General features: G+C 47.2%; 1 protein-coding gene across 4 annotated transcripts in view; it reads left to right on the top strand.

Annotated features, from left to right (window-relative positions):
- ZNRF1 (zinc and ring finger 1) overlaps positions 1-17,055 on the top strand; it is a 91,895-nt gene that overhangs the window by 73,638 nt on the left and 1,202 nt on the right. For 3 of the 4 annotated variants that reach the window (XM_027843239.1, XM_027843238.1, XM_027843237.1), the window contains exons 3-4: positions 14,063-14,168; positions 15,956-16,045. In XM_027843239.1, coding sequence (XP_027699040.1) covers positions 14,063-14,168; positions 15,956-16,013 — 164 coding nt within the window. In that variant the 3' untranslated portion in view covers positions 16,014-16,045. Of the gene's footprint in view, positions 1-14,062; positions 14,169-15,955; positions 16,046-16,859; positions 17,054-17,055 lie in introns of those variants that run through there. The other variant, XM_027843240.1, reaches the window with a different exon arrangement.

Genomic DNA, 17,055 nt, shown 5'->3' with positions numbered 1-17,055 from the left:
GAATTTCAGAGTTTATGAACAAGAAAGTAGAATCCTTATGGATGATGGCAAGATAATGGTAGTATTAGCTACCGTCTCTATAGCATTTACTCTGTGTCATGTACTGTGCTAAGCACTTTAGAATTATTATCTCATTTTGATCATTACAACAATTCGGGGAGGTAGGTACTATTATAATCCCTGTTTTGCAGATGAGGAAACTGAGGAAATGGATTGATGAACTGGGAGATCAAGGTATTTGAGGAAGAGCTGGTATTTTGAAGTCCCCTAGTATGTAAGCAAGAGATGAGGAGAAGGCATTGAACTTATCGAAGAATTTAAGAGAATATCTTAGAGGTCAACAAATAATATGCTAGGATCTGCATTGGGTAAAAAATTTAGCTAGTGCCACCCCTAAAGAAGAAGAAATTGCTTAGGAAAGCTGGTAGAGAAAAAGTATGGAAGCACCAAATGAGGAACAAGGAGTATACTGACGCCTCCATAGGGACTGGTAAGTCAAAGGATGTGACAGAAAATGGCGCCAGTACTGGAAAATGTGATAAGGGAAGTGGCATCATCAAGAAGGAATCACATCAGTGGGTGAGCTAGATGGAGAGAGGGTGAAAAGAAAATTAGGATGAAAGGAAGTTTGAATTATGGATCGGGCATTCCAAAGGGCACAGTGGAGGAGTAGGAGCTGAAGCAGGATCCTGCGGAGGGGAGGGTGCAGGTGGATGGGCATGAGGGAGCAGACACTTGAGGACGGGCAGTGGGTTAGTTTGACAGTTGTGCGTTCAGAATAACTGGGATGGGGCAAGTACAGAGAAATGAGTGTGTACCAACCTTCATTCTCAACCAATGTCTTGCAACCATTGAGAGGTGGAGCCAAGGAGCATGTCAGAAAGACCTGTGGATATTTAATAAGAGTTTTGAAGGAAGGCTCTATGATTGTGTGTGTGTAAACACAATTGAAAATATAAAACATTCTCAGTATGACAAAATAAGACCCACTGTACTGCTGTGAAAAGAAGGGTCAATTTGGAGGCCCAGCCACTGGGTTTGAATCTTGGCTTTCCCGCTTAGAACCTTTGTGACGATGGGCCTCCAGTTCCTCATCTGCAAAATGGCAGGGTGAGATAGCTGACCTCTGCAGTCCCTTCAGGTAATGAATTTACATTCCTATGACCAGAAAAGGAGATGCAACAGTTAGAGAGGAGAGTTTTACCAGGGGAGGAAAGCTTATCTGGTAGGCACGGGTGTAGTCCACAGGGTCTAGCTGCTGAGAAATAAGCACAAGGACTGAAAGAAGGCCATTGAACTTGACAATTAAGAGATCATTGGAAACAACAAAATAGAGTGTTGCAGGATTGTGAAGTGAGTGGGTGGGAACAAAGTAAAGGCAGTGAATAAGACAGGCTCAAAATAAATCAGCAAAATAATTAGTATTTACATAGTTCTTTAAGGTTTACAGAGCACTTTGATCTTATCCACCACCCTGGGAAGTAGGTGCTATTAATAGACTCATTTTACAGATGGGGAAAATAAGGCAGACAGTGGTCAAGTAATTCACCCAGGGTCACATAACTAGTAAGGATCCAAAGCTGGATTTGAACTCAGAGTTTTCCTGACTCAGGGTCCAGTGTTATTTCCTGTGCTCCCTGCTTCCTCTGTGTTGTTGTTCAGTTGTTTCTGTCATGGCTGACCCTTCTTGACCCCATTTGGGGTTTTCTTGGCAAGAATACTGGAGTGGTTTGCCATTTCCTTCTCCAGTTCATTTTACAGATGAGGAAGCTGAGGCAAACAGGATCAAGTGACTTGCTGGGGGTCACACAACTATGAAGTGTCTGAGGCCAAATTTGACTCTAGTCTTCCTGACTCCAGGCCTGGCACTCTGCCCACTGCACCCCTAGCCACCCCACTCTGCTTCCTCTGGAAGAGGCTTTTGAAAGACAAAGTAGACCTTACAGTGTTTGTAGACTATACGAGGAGAGATCCCGTAGGTAGGGAGATATTGAACATGAAAGAGAAGAGGAGCGAATGTTCGGATAAGCCCCTCGGGGAGTCATAACGGGAAGCACAGACAAGCAGGACTGTTTTGGAAATAACATGCGAAGTTTGTTACAAGCAAGCAGTACGAAATGGAGTTTCAGGATTTCATCTACAACTCCCTTGTGTTTTAAGTATGTAAAATAATCCATTTTTTTGAGCTTAAATACATCATTTTAAAAAGGCAAGAGCATAGGGTTAGGGGCATGGGTATAAAAAGTTGGCCTTCTCAAGAAAAAGATCCACTCCTTTCTTACAAACTGGAGCAAAGGTGATGGTGAATGGAAATAGAGACGATTTTGAAGTGTGGAATAAGGGAAATGAAGTCACTTGTGGGGATGGCCCTGATTTTCTCAGTAAAGTAGGAAATTTAAAAAAAAATCTTTTGAGAGAGGTGGGGTAAGGTTGGGGGCTTTAGAAAAGGACTGAGATAGGAAGTCAGTGAAGGCTGCATTAAAGTATTGCCATGTTGCTCTTAGGGTCCCATTGTGTAGTGAGCCAGGCCAGCATAACTGTGTGACTTCCTCTAGCAGCCGGAAAGTTGGACTGAAAAAGAGGATGGGTATAGGGTTGGGAGATGTCCAGGATGAATTCAAGGTTAGAGGGCAATGCAGAGTTGAAACAATTAGCTCTGAAGGGAGGAAAGGGATGGTAGAACATCGGAAAAGATAGAAGGACTGGAAATTGTAGTAAGGATGAAGTGGAAGAGTGAAGTACAGATGTAAGGACGTGAAATCATGGTCAAAGAGAAGAATTTCAGCATTTAGGATAATGATGAGAGATGAGCCATGACCATCTGCGTGGGTGGCTGAGGCAGGGGTAGAGATCTACATCATGGGAGTCACAGAGCTTGATGAATTGAGAGGTCAGGCTGTTTGGGAGGACATCAGAATATATATATATGGGAGTCCCCAATATGATGGCCAGGGATTGGAGTATAGAGGGAAGGCTGTTAGTCAGAAATTGAATTCCTTGACAAAAGGCAGAAGGCTGATAGATGACTGCAGCAAAGATCCAGGTGATACAGATGGATGGAATGAACCTCAGGAGACAAATGAAGTGAGGGGTTGGGAGGACTGAAGTACCGGTTTGGGTTTTGTTTTGTTTTTGTTTCTTAGCATTAGATCATCAACAGTCATTAAAGCGAACAAGATAGGACCTGATTTATTGAAGTCCGGGGGGGGGGGGGGAACCTTTACATCCTTTACTGGGGCCAATAACATACTTCCTTTTTTGATTTGTGCTGTCACTGTTCTCTGTTATCCATCTGTTTTTGTTTAGTTGTACTTGGTTCACATTGTCTTAATATCATTTGTCTTAGAATGTAAGCTCTTGGAAGGCAGGGTATGGTTAACTTATTATAGTGCCTAATAGTCTATATTTAGGTGCTTAATAATTGTTTCTGGCTGCTGCCGCAGCTGCAGGCAGTCTGACTTTATTGTGGGTGTCTGGGTACCCTGCTGAAACAAGTTGCTTGCCAGGCCCAGTGGGACTGCTCCAGTTTGGACGTTACAGATGTACTTGGTCTGAGTGGCAGAGAGTGGGAGGAAGGTCTGCAGGAGGCTGTCTACATAAAATGGTCATGGTTGCAATCCACTGGGCCTGGACTGCACTGACTGTATTATACCTCACAGCCCTGGAACAGTGTGTGTGTGTTTGTGCAAGCATGCGTGTGTAAGCCCCTCCTCTCCACCAGGGTCATGCTGAGGATAGGCGGTAATCTAGGCCAGCTGTCAGTGCCAGAAGCAGAGTGGTACTACACCTTCCCATCACATGGGGACCTGGGCAGCCAAATCTTCCTCTGCATACTAACAGTGGAAAGTCTGGGAGCAAAGTTGGGAAATCAGGTCAGAGGGAGGAGACTGTCTTTATATCACTCACTAGGGCTTTCTCCCCCTGGCTGCCACCTCCCTGTTCAGTAAATTATGGCAGAAATTTTTAATTGTCATCAGACCCGAAGGGAATGTGCATTCCTGCTCCAGCTGCTGATTTAAAAAGCAGAATAGCAGTCTCCTTTTCCAGCTGAAGAGTTCCATTGCTTTGTTGGCAGGAATATGATGTGCATGTTGGGATTTCTTAGTCCCTCCTGGAATGGATCATGCCAAGAGTCTCATGGGATGTGTGGGGGGGTGATCTTTGGCCAGAGATCCCTATAGCCCCTGCTGTTCCCACATTCTCCTGCCTGATATGGGCCAGGAATAACTGTGGATTCCCTGCAATCTGGCCCTTTTCCCCTCCTCTAAACAAGGCTCCTTAGAGGTAATTTTGAGCTTGGCTCTACCTCCTCCACATGCTTGCAGTCAGCCCAGAGAAGGGAGGCCACCTGCTGATGGTTGAGGGAAGGTTTGCTTCGTCCCCTAGGCCAGGGAGAGGTTGCTTTGTTTGCCACCCAATGACTTTCTTCCTAAAGCTTGAACCAGGACTACCTTCAGCAGCTCTGCTCCTCTCAATTGGTAGAGATATAAAGGATGTCCCTAACCATCGTTAACATCTTCTATCTTCCTCACCTCCCAGATATAAGTGAAATAACTGGCTGGCTTGGACTGTAGCTCCTGAAAGCTAATTGACCATCTGGATAGTAGAACAGTTAACAGCCATCTGGTACCACCAGATACAGCCCTGGTCAAGCCAGACTGACAGTTCTAAGTTGGCACATTGGCTATTGACTGGATTCTCAAGGCACAGAATCCAAGGGGTGAATTTTTTTTTATTGTTTAAAAACTCCCCATTCTACTTCCCTCCCCCCAAAGAAACTGCTACCCTATTTTTATATCCTCAACATTTTTTAATGCTCACCGTATATAGGATACTGTTCTAAATGATGGAAACAAAAAGTGGTCTTCATCGTTCTCCCATGTGGGATAATAAAACCTAAAATTTTTGTAGCACCTTTTGGTTTTCAGAGCACTTTACAAATATCTCATTTTCATCCCAACAACAATCCTGGGAGTTGTTGCTAATATTATCTCCATTTTACAGATGAGAAAACTAAGGCAGATAGAGGCTAAGTGACTTGCCTAGTGTCACACAGTTTTAGTGTCTGAGGCAGGATTTTAATTCAGATTCCAGAACTCAAGATCCACACTCTGTCCATTGCACAACCTAAACACTGTCTTCTGTCCATTCTTGAGTATTCCTCGTGGGCTTGCATTAAAGCTGTTGTCTACTTTGGGCAGTGTTGTGTTGTACATGGTATGTACAAACCATTGCCCTGAGTAGACAACAGGTTTGACCTCCTGACCTCTAACTATAACATAAATATAACAGCAAAATGAAGTACACCGTTCCTACCACCACCACCCTACCCTGCCCAGGTGAGCTTCAAGCACTCAACAAGTCAGGTATAATGAAGCTCCAGCCCCTGTAATATATCCCATCTCGTTACCCCAGGGGAGTTTTGGGGACTGTGAACCATGAAGCTCCAGGGAATAGAAGCCTCTATACAAATTCATTCAGTCCAAATGTTGTACTTGTCCTCATCCTGGCTAAAAGCCAGATGGGGAACTCTGGTTCCCTTTGCTACAGACTTGTATTACTTTCATAGAAGCTCCAAACTGCCACCTTTTTTCCTTCAAGCTTAGTTGATCCCTTTTGTTTTATATCAGTCAGTGACCTCTGAAGTGTACCTTTCCTCTCCCTCATCCCACCCACCCACCAGACTTCTCTGGTCATGAAAAGGACAGTTAATAAAAACCACTCACTCTGAGCTTGCAACACTCCATGGTCATGGCCTCCATCCTCCACCTTGCCCTTTCCTGAGTGTTAGAAGGAAGGAAAATTTCCCCGCCTCTTCTCCCTTGTCCTAGGCCAAGATTACGGACAACATAAGGTAGCCTTTTTGAACCTCCTGAATCAGCTCGCTATCCACTCTCCCTAGCAGCCCTTCCACACCTTTTTATATCCATCTTCAGACCATCCGTAGACATGCCCCCTCTGCCCACCTTAGCCACTGAAAAGGTGGAGCCATTCACTGTGAGCTCCCTCTACTTCCCCCCTCCCCTCATCTCACATTAGGCAGATGCCTTTCACCATTTTTTTTCTCTCTCACATAAAGCAGTAGCCCTTGTCTCTGCCAAGCCAAACCCTCTCCCCTACCCCAAGTCTCCACAAGCTCTCCCATTCCATCTGGTCTTTTCTAGCAGATTGGCACCTTGGTCATCCCCACCCTCACCAGTCTTCAGCCTCTCCCTATCCACTGGTTTCTTCCCTGCTGCCTAAAAACATGCCCATGTCTCCTCCAGCCCCCACAAAACCCTCCCCTGATTCATCCATCCCCTGTAGGTACCAGCCTCTCTCTCCTCCCTTTTTTGACCAAACTCTTTGAGAAGACTGTCTGCAATCAGTGCCTCCATTCCGCACTCTCTCCTCTTCTCTACAGTCTGGCTTCTGACTTCATCCAAGTGAAACTATTCTCTCTAAAGTTACCAAGGATCTTTTAATTGCCAGATCTAAAAGCTTCTTCTCAATCCTCATCCTTCCTGACCTCTCTGCAGCCTTCGACCCTGCCTATCATCCTCTTCTTGTTTTTCTCTTCTCCTCTGCTCTCCTACTTGTCTTACCTGTCTGACCTTCGTCTCCTTTGCTGGCTCTTCATCCAGGCTGCACTCCATAACCATGGGTGTCCCCCAAGGCTCCCTAGCCCATGGGCACTCTTATCACTATACTATTTTGCTTGGTGATCTCATCATCTCCCATAGATTCCATTATCTCTTGGCAAATAATTCTCAGCACTAACTTCTCTCTCCAAAATATTCAGTCTTGCACCTCCTGCTGCGTATTTGATGTCCCACAGACATCTTAAATTCAGCACGTCCAAAATGGAATTCGTTGTCTTCCTTTCCCATCCAAGCCCTCCTCTCTTCCTAACTTCCCTATTACTGTGGAAGGCACAGTCATCTTCCCTTCACCTAGGCTCACAGCTACGTGTCAGCCTCAACCCCTCACCCTTACTGCCCCCCAGCCAACCCCCAGGTCTAATCTGTTGCCAGTCGTATCATTTTGACCTTTATAACATCTCTTGTATAGGTCTCCTTCCGTCCACTGGCACTGTCACCACCTTAGTGCCCACCCTCGTAACCTCACACCTGAACTATTTCTAGCCTTCAGGTTGGTCTCCCTGCTTCCTCTCTCCCCACTCCAGTGCATCCTCCAGTTGTCACATTACTGCTCTTAAAGTGCAGATCTCACCAAACTCCGGTGGCCCCTTATTTGTTTTAAAACCCTTCACATTCTCACGAAGCACACCAGGTACAGCTTCACAGGCTCTGCTCCAGTGATATTGGCCTCCTTGCTGGTCTTCACACAAGATGCTCCATCTTCCAACTCCGTGTGCTTTCTCTTGTATCCTCAAGCCAAGAATTCTGTTCGTTCCTCTCTCCTGGTTTCCCTGGCTTCCTTCAGGTGCCCCCTTAAATCCTACCTTCTACAGGAAACCTTTCCTGAGCCTCCTTAATGCTAGCGCTTCCCGTTGAGATTCCCTCTAGGTTACCCTGTCTCTGTCTTGTTTGTGCATAGCTGTTTGCACATTGTGTCCCGCATTAAAATGGGAGCTTCTTGGGAGAAGGGAATGGTTTTTCCTTTCTTTGTATCCCCAGGACGTGGCGCATGCCATGTGCTTATTGACTTGACTAGGAACATGAAGGTAGACCCATTCCAGTAAGAGGTGGGAAAGGGAGAGATGGATCCTCAGGGATAATTAGCCCAACCAGACCTTGAGGTGTTGCTTTCATCTGTGAGCCTGGCAGCATCGCAGAGATCTCTGTACTGAGCCAGTCTCTTTGTGCCAGGGCTTCACTTCATTGGCATTGATGCCCAGGAATTGACAGAACCTACAACAATTGAAAAATGAATTTAAGTGTTCAGCAGGGTGGGGGAGAACCTTGGTCTGGGGAAAATCCTTGGCAGAAAGTCAGGGGGCTCGGGACATCCAGCCCTAGTTTTATCACCAGCTAGTTATGTGACCTTGAGCAAGGGACTTCATTTACCTGCCTCATTTCCCCGGCTGTAGAATAGGAGTTGTAATGCCTGCCCTCCATGCGTCACAGGATCGTGAGCATCATCATTTGTGTGAAAGGGCTTGGGCAAGTAAAAGGGGCTGCAGAGATCCCTGCCACTATCTACCCCCACCACTGCTCTGAGCACACAGCACAAACTCGGGAGCTTTCTGTAATGAAGAAACAGGGCAAGTTCCAGTTCCCGGGCTCCTAGGCTCTTATTCCCAGCTTTTTCTCTGTCTTTTCTCCTGTCCTCCTCTTTCAGATTACTTTTCCTTCTGCCAGTGCCTGGCACATAGGAGACACTCGATAAATGGTTATTGACTGACTGATCCCCTCTTTATACAGTTTGTACCTGGTTGTTTCTATGTCATCTCCCCCATTAGACTGTATGCTCTTTGAGACCAAGACTGGCACATAGTAAGCACTTAATCAATGCTTGTTGACTAAACATCTTCACTGAGGGATCAGAAACTCTCTCAGTGAGGTATAAATTACTGATTGGAAACCAAGGATATTTATATTCTAACAATGAAATAAAAGAATAACAACAAAGAAAGAAATGCAACTTTAACTGGCTAGATTTCAGGCCTTGAGCTTAGGAAGAGATTTTCAGTATTAGCCGGCCTTTCCGTGGCTCCCTGGGTCTACCCTGAAGCATGACTAGCGTCATCTGCCCTGTTGCTGTTTTTGTTCCTCAAGGTAGTAAACATAGAGATCCCCCTCTTTTTTCCTTTTTTACCCGTCTTCGTGTGAAGGACCTGTGCAGGCTGGGTTAGACCGGCTTTAGATTTGGAGCTCAGCAGAGTGAGTGGCCCCATTCTATCCATGCTATTTCTGTGCCAGGTTTGGGATTTCATTGGCACTTAACCACCCTTATAAACCCGGCAGTCAAAGTTCTGAAGTTATCCTCTTCTCTCCCTACCCTACGCACCAGTCCTCATCAGTGCCATGTCTGAGTATACAGTACAGAACTGGAAAGTGATCAGTGGATGGCTGGGTGGGTGGAGCATTTATTAAGCACTCAATGTGTGCCAGTCGCTGTGCTCAGTGACACAGAACAAGTACTATCAAACAAGACAGTCTGTCCTCAAGGAACTTAGTTCTAATAGGAGAAGACAACACATGGGGAGGAGCAGAGGGGAGTGCCCATGTAGGCAAGACTGCTGAGGAGGCAGAACCATTGTGGTGGGGGAGGGGTCCAAGCAATTCATAAAGGGAACTTGGCTAGAACCTCGCATGAAATGGCGGTAGAAGCCAGTCGGGAGAGCTGGCCTCGGGGCAGAATGAGGAACAGGATGTACCCACCCCTTCCGAAGAAGCCAGCGCCAGCCTCCAGGGTGCTTGAATAAGTCTTTCAGCTGATATTAGAGTAGCCTAGGAAAGTGGAACCTCCATCACCTCTTTCTTCACCTTCTCTCCTCTTCCCTCTTCCTCCTTTGAGTTTGACCAGTATTCCCAAAGAGAAGGGGCAGCTCGGTGATGCAGTGGACAGAGTGCCAGGCCTAAAATCAGGAAGGCTTATCTTCCTGGCCTCAGACACTTACCAACTGTGACCCTGGGCAAGTCACTTCACCCTGTTTGCCTCAGTTTCCTCATCTGTAAATTGGGCTGGAGAAGAAAATGGCAAACCACTCCAGTATCTTTGCCAAGAAAACCTCAAATGAGGTCACAAAGAGTCGGGGCGTGACTGAAATGACTCAACAACCACAACTAAAGAGAAGAGTAACTAACTTAGAAAAGGTAGTTACTAATATTGTCTGGTATCCTGAAATGTTAGGTGAGAAAGTTTGAGAGCTCCAGGCCTTAAGGAGCTTTATAGTGATCCTCTAGGCCTTTTATTTTTCAGATTCAGAGAAGGAGAGAGGAGAAGGGAGGGAGGAAGTGGCTGCTTCCTAACTGTTTGCAGTATGATAAAAGCTATGATCTTGCTCCGCTTCTAAGCAATGTGCCCTCTGCCCTTTCTGGTGGAATTGATTGCTCATTGTCTCATTTTCAGTGGACTTTCTTCAGTTAGCTTGATGTGGAGCCAGGCAGATGGATGACCACTTGATGCATGTCCCAGTGAGTCAGGGATCAGACATGAGCCTTCTCTATTCCCTGAATCCTCTGTTTGGCATTCGGATCTCTTCATAACTAGCTCCCCACTCCCCACTGCCTTTCCAGGGTCCTTACACCTTCCTCCCCTATACCTTTGATCCGCTGATGCCGGCTGCCGCTCCCGGTGAGCTCTGGGTATTTTCTCTGGCCATCCCCCATGCCTGCAGTGCTTGCTCTTGGCTTCCTTTAAGGCCCAGCTAAAATCCCATCTTTTACTGGAAGCTTCTCCCAACACCTTAGTGCCTTTCCCTCTTTTATTTCCTATTTATCCTGCACAGAACTTGTTTGTACATATGGTTGCTTATTGTTCCCCATTCTGCTTTTGAGCCGTTTGAGGGTAGAGACTCTTTTGCCTTTTTGTATCCCTGCTGCTTAACTAGGTACTTGGCGCACAGTCCGAACTCAATAAATGCTTATTAACTATGTTCTCTCATGATTCTCTCATGATCCTGTGGAGCCCATGTGATTCAGGGTTGGAGCTTATGCTGTGTTTCCTCTGTAGACCATGTTCTAGGCCAGGCAATATCACCATTCTATGTGATCTTCATACATACTCCTTTTATATACATCTTCCATCAAAATAATTAGGGGACTGTAATGGAAAGTGCCCTGCCAGAAAGGGTTCTGCTTCTGGTTCTAAGCTAGTCATGCTTTCTGAGTCAGTATCTTTGTATGTCCAGTAGTAGAAATCTGCTCTGCTTACCTCACAGGATGCTTGTGAGGCTCAGGTGGGATGAGTATAAAAGTACTCTTCAAATCCAAAAAGCATATCTATACATATGAAGGAGTATCATTATCAAGGTAGAACTTAGCAGTCCCTCTCCAGCTCCGTTTGAGGCATGGGCAATCATTTAAAGGAATTGGCTTAAGGGACGGGCTTATTTCATTTCTTATCAAATGTTTGGTGTGATGTGTGTGTGTGTGTGTGTGTGTGTGTGTGTGTGTGTGTGTGTGTGTGTACACAAGGTAGTTGGGAGGGATCCGGAAAGTCTTCCTGCAGAAGAGGAAGCTTGAGCTGCATCTTAAAGAGAAGGATTCCTTGAGACAAGGGTGAGGAGAGAGAGCACCCTAGGCCTGGAGGATGACCAGTACAAAGGTGTAGAGATGGGAGATGGAGTAGGACATGTGAAAAACAGAGAAAAGGCAATCTGGCTGGATTGCAGAGCATAGGAGGGAGGTAATATCTGTGGAAGGTAGAAATATAGGTGGGATGCAAAGGCCTTTAAAAGCTAAACAGAGGAGTTTCTGTTTTATCCCACTCTAGAGGCAATAGTAAACCTTGGAGTTGGCTGATTAGGATGGGTAACATGAGTGGCAGAAGAGTGGAGGTGAGGAGAAGCCCATAGGAGGAGGTTCAGGGCCTGGCCCTCAGGCAGTAGGAGTGTATTGGGGAGGAGGGGGGAGAAGTCCAATGTAAGAGATGTTGTGAAGGAAGAGAAGCCAAGATTTGGCTATTGATAACAAGGAGTGAGGGCAAGTGAGGAGTCAAGGATAAGGCTGAAGTTATGAAACTGGGACACTGGAAGAATGGTGGTAGCTTTGACAGAAACAAGTTTTGAGGGAAAGGTGATGAGTTCAGTTTTAGACTTGTTGGGTTTAAGTTTTCTCCAATATATCCAGTTTGAAATATCCAGTACGGGTCTTTGGCGATGTGGGCCTGAAACTCATTGAAGAGACTAAGGACAGATTTTAAGCACATGGAAACTGAGAGGACCTAGGGCTGAACCTTGAGGAACACTCACTGTTAGGAAGTGTGACATTATGATTATTGATATTGGCTAACATTTATAGAGCACTTACTTTGTGCCAGGCACTGTGCTAAGCACTTTACTATTATTATCCTCATTTGGCAGATAAGGAAACTGAGGCAGATAGAGGTTAAGTAGCTTGGCCAGGCTCACACAGTTAAGTGTCTGAGGCCAGATTTGAACTTGGGTCTTCCTGACTCCAGGCCCAGTGTTCTTTGACACTCAACTCTTTAATCTTGATGAGCCATCAGAGGAGACTGAGAGGTGATCAGAGAGAGAGCAGACCAGGAGACAGGAGTGTCATGAAAACCCAGAGAGAAGAAAGGCTGCATGAGGACAGGGTGGTCAGCAGTAAGTTGAGCAAGAGGAGTCCTGAGAAGGCACCTTCACAAATAGTAATTAAAAGATCGTTCACTTTGGAGAGAGCAGTTTGGATTGAATGAGGTGGTTGGGAGCCAGATTGCAAGAGTGAGTGAGAGGAGAGGAAGTGGAGACTGCAAAGCTAAGCAGGTTTTGTTCAAGGAGTTTGAGAAAAGGAGGAGAAATTTAGGATGTTAGCTTGAGAAGATATTAGAGTCTACTGAAGATTTGTTTCAGGAGTGGGAGCCTTGGACAGGTTTAAAGGCAGTAAATGGTAGAGTTTGAAGGCTGAAGATTCGCGAGAGAGAGGAGGGAGATTGAGAATGCAGATCTGCTAGAGAAGACAGGAGGAGAGGAGGTGGCCTCTCTGACGCTGCCCTCCCCCATCACCTCCCGTTGGCTTCCTGCCCTCAGCTGTCAGATTGGTCTTCCTAATGGGCAGGTCTTCATTAGCTCCCTCTTACCTCCAGGAACCTCCAGGGTCAAATGTAAAATCCTCTGTCTGGCTTCTAGAGCCCTTTATAACCTGAGCCCTTTCTCCCCGACACATACTCTACAGTCCCCAGGGCTTTGTATTTCCCCTGGCCGTCCCCCATGCTTGGTCTCAGCTAAATCCTCTCTTCTTCAAGAAGTCTTTCCTTTTCCTCCTTAATTCCAGTGCCTTCCTTCTGATAGAATCAGAATAGAGCCTCCAGTTTGTCCTGCCTATATCTTCTTGAAAATGGTTGTTTGCATGTGGCCTCCCCCGTTTGACTGGGAGCTCCTTAGGAGCAGAATTATTTTTTGCCTTTTTTTTTTTTAAATCCTCAGTGATTAGCACAGCGCCTGGCACAGAGGAGGGGTTTAATGAGTGCTAGTCAACTGATCTAATGTAGAGGGCATCTACCCTGGCAAGGAGAAAGACTGCCTCTTTGTCAGAGACTGAGGGACAAAAGGAGAGTGTGAGAGATGATATCAAGGGAAGATGCAGAGAATGGAAGCAGAGGGAGGTCAGACTGAGTGGAGTCTTCAGTGTAAGGAGGAAGGGGGAGACTTGAGGAGGAAGAGAGTCTTAGAACAGCTTGTGTGTGGAATGAGACCTGTCTCAGTCAATCAGGGAGGAGTAAAAGGACCTCCTTACTGCAGCCAGGGCCCAGCTGAAATGGGATGCCCTGAATGTGTAATGTACCCAGTCAGCTCCGAGATCTTACAGTGGCCAACAATCCAGCAGTGTTTTCTCATATCACGTCAGTAGCCCATGCACCCTGGTTTGACTGAGGCTCAAGGCATGCAAAGCCATCTCTCCATGAGACAGATGACATCTGCAAGAGTCTTTACATCCCACCCTCTAAGCCTACTGCAGTAGGTTAGGCCCCTGGATCAGTAGAGCTCCAAGCATGGCGTCGGCCAACAAACCGACTTTTTAATGAGGCTTGACAAGAAGAGCATCCTTCCTGAGAGCTTGCGCTGACTTTGGTTCCTGTGGGTAGGGAATCAGCTCTACTCTCTGTCTAGCTCTCTCTCCTCTCTGTTTTTCAAAAACTAATTCAGGTTCTACCCCTTCTATGAATATTACCCTCACCATCACAACCCACGGTGACTTCTATTGTTAGTACCACTCATTTGGCACTTAATCATCTGTTGCTTTTTGTTGTTTTTTTAACTTTTCTTTCCCTTCAAGTTGCCATCCTGTATCTGTTAGGTCTTGTTTCCCCAGTAAAACACACTCCTAAATGTCTCACTCACCCGAAGCTCTGCCCTCTACCCCCGTTAGTGGGATGTTGTACGTCAGAGATGCTTTGCACACACCTGTGTGATGCCTAATGCTGCCTGTGCTCTCTCTCATCCCCTTCACAGATGATGTGCTGACTAAAGATACAGGAGAATGCGTTATCTGCCTGGAGGAGCTGCTTCAGGGAGACACTATAGCGAGGCTGCCCTGCCTCTGCATCTATCACAAAAGGTACAGGAAGGTTGAGGGAGGGGCTCCCTGCGTCCTTCACAGTGCTCTGAAGGAAGGTTCCCCGTCCCCATAATGGTGTCACCTTAGAGGAACGGTGGCATGTTGGGCAGATCAAAAGGACAGGCCCTGCCAGACTGCCCCCACAGAAGACTGCTGTCACTGTCACACAGGCGTCTGGCAGGCCGGGCAGAAGAGGGGAGGGCTGGAGCAGGACTGGGGGGGCGGGTGGGGGGGTGCCTTTGGCTGGGGTTCAGCTCTGGCTTTCCTTCCCTAGACAGGCACATTCACATAGAGAGCTGTGCCTCGTCCCCCACGCTCGTCACACTCTCTGTCCCAGCTGCAGGATTCGCTCATCACCCTTCTTAGCCGTGTCCTCCTCCTTACTGAATTGGGGCATAATGGGGCTGAGCGGGCGAGGGCTGGGCAGGTGCCCAGCAGCCTCATTTCAGAGGCGGGCACTACCTGTTTAGCTGTGGCACTGAAAGCTGCCATATTTAGCATTGCTGAGGCTTCTCCTGCATATACTCTTCCTCTACCACAGCACCTCAATCTTGTTTCCAAGTGGAAAGAAGACACTTCTTCCCTGATGACTCCATGTTCTCTGCTAAAGAGACATTGTGTACCTTCAGTGGGACAGCACCTGTTCTCCCCCAGCAAACCCCTCCCTCCCTCACCTTCCCTCCCACTTGCAGTCATAGCCAGCTCCTTGGCTAATGTGGTTTTCCAAAGCCCCGCCCATCAAATCCACCGAGTCACTGGGAAGTGGCAAGGCTATTAGCAAGCAGGCGCTGGGCCAGGATGACCTGATGTAAGTCACTGACTCAGAGACTTGGTATAGTAGGGCCCTGGGGAGCCTTTGAAGGAAACAGGATCAGGGTAAGAAAACATTTGGCCCCGGGAAAGAACATAAGCAAATTATCTGGTCCCTCTCTTTAGATATCCCTAGTCTGTGATTTGCAAATCAGAGAACTGTCCTGAGGAGAACAGTTATAATTCTCTCATGTGGTTCTACCCTTGTATTACCCGATGGGGTTCACACGTTCGCACATTTTCACCCTCTCCCCAGGTCTCTTCCTTGGTGCTGTCAGGAGGTAGCAGCTTCTTCCCTTTTCCTCCTCCTCCTCCTGCAGCAGGACAGGCCCCCAACCAAGCCAGCTGCAGCTCCAGTGGTTTTCCCCATAGACAGACTTGTTTGTGAGCCTTGAGATCCTCTCCCTATATACAGGCTATGTATAGGCTAGGAAGCCTATATTTCACTGACCCAAGAAAGACAAAAGCTGGCCAACCCTTTCTTCCCTTGCCAGTACGCCTTCCCTGCTCTGAAGGCTTGGTGCCCCTGGCCCGGATTTAGCCATGTGCTTCTCTCCATCTCTGGTTGTCTGCCCTTCACCACGTCTGGGAGGACCGTTTCCGAGCAGAGGCCCCCCTCCTCCTGGGCTCATAAATCATAGAACTTCTCGGCTGAAAGGATGGTTCTTGGGAATCATCTGGACTCATTTTAAATCTATAAAAATGGGCCCAGAAGCCAAGCAGCTTGCCAGTGGCAGAGCCAGCTCAGTCTCAGTACGTCCAGTACAGCTTGAGTGATAGGTCAGCATAGTCCTTGAATTTGTCCGCAGGGTCCTGTGTCGTCAGACTTGTGTGGTCTTATTTCTTGGGGGTTTGAGGTCTAAAGATCAGTCCTTTTTAACCTGTTTGGGAATCCTATCCTTTGAAATGTGAATGTGGTGAGAGGCTGGTGGCCCCCCCGGTGACTGGTGTTCTCGTGTGCTCTCTCTCTGCCTCAGCTGTATAGATTCTTGGTTTGAAGTGAACAGATCCTGTCCAGAGCATCCTTCCGATTGACCATCAGGCATGCTTGCTGACTCCTCTCAAAGGTGAGCGGCTGCAGGAGAGCCCTGCTGGGGCCAGGCCTCCCTCGGGGTAGGGGGGGATCCTTGGCAGCCTTCTTGCTTCAGGCGGGGGCAGGAGGCCACATTATTCTTAGCGCACCAAGCCCTAGGAAGGGGGTGGGAACAGAATACAAAATGACAGCTTCACAGAAGGAAAATGCTTTTATGTAGAAGGGGGGTAAAGGAGGCTGACTGATGGGTACCTGACTAAGGAAATGAACTGGACCTGTGGTTTTTTTTTCTAGATGAGGGAACTCCCTCTGCCATAACCAATGGTAGCTTCTCTGTCACTTAAAACATTGAGAGAGGGCACTGCTGAGAGATTCAGTGACCTGTCCATAGACACAACAACCGCTAAGTGTCAGAGATAGGATTTGAACCCAGGTCTGCCTTGTTCCAAAGCCAACTCTCGAGCCACTGCATCTCTTTGAGCGTAATTCTAGAAACAATTGGGGCAGGGAAGTGAGAAGCAGTAGCAGAGAGGGGAACGGATACTAACTGTTACAGACCTGGGCTGGGGGGCCCTGAACCCTTTTGGCTTCCTGCTTAGGCTTGGTGTTGGAGGGGCTTCTCCCAGAGAAAACCCTGCCTCATAGACTGCCCTGGGGAGTCCGATGTGCCCCTCTAATTTAAGTGGGCTCTCCCAGGGAGTCCCAAGGGCTAAACCCAAGGGCCGCCCCCAGCCCCCCAGCGAGGTTCTTGATTTTCTTCATTGGACGGTCACCAGTGGCTGTTTCCCCACCCTGTTGCCCTTCCCATGTGTGGACTTAGGGGTTTGATCTGTCATTTTCTTTCCCAGGGCACCTTGCTTTACTGCTGACCATCCTCTCCCCCATCCCACCTGTCCCTTCAAAGTTCTGGGCTGGTGTTTTGTTTTGTAAAGAAACCTGCCAATACCCTCTAATCAACTCCAGCACCTCAATCGGGTTTTTATTTTCTTCATCGTTTTTGGTTAGTTTTTGTTTTATTTTATTTTATTTATTTCAACTAAACCC

The sequence above is a fragment of the Vombatus ursinus genome, unplaced genomic scaffold, assembly GCF_900497805.2.
Source record: "Vombatus ursinus unplaced genomic scaffold, bare-nosed wombat genome assembly UNPS02014900.1, whole genome shotgun sequence".
Classification (NCBI taxonomy): domain Eukaryota; kingdom Metazoa; phylum Chordata; class Mammalia; order Diprotodontia; family Vombatidae; genus Vombatus; species Vombatus ursinus.
The sequence above is the reverse complement of the archived record's forward strand: the minus strand, read 5'-3'. Positions and strand labels throughout refer to the sequence as shown.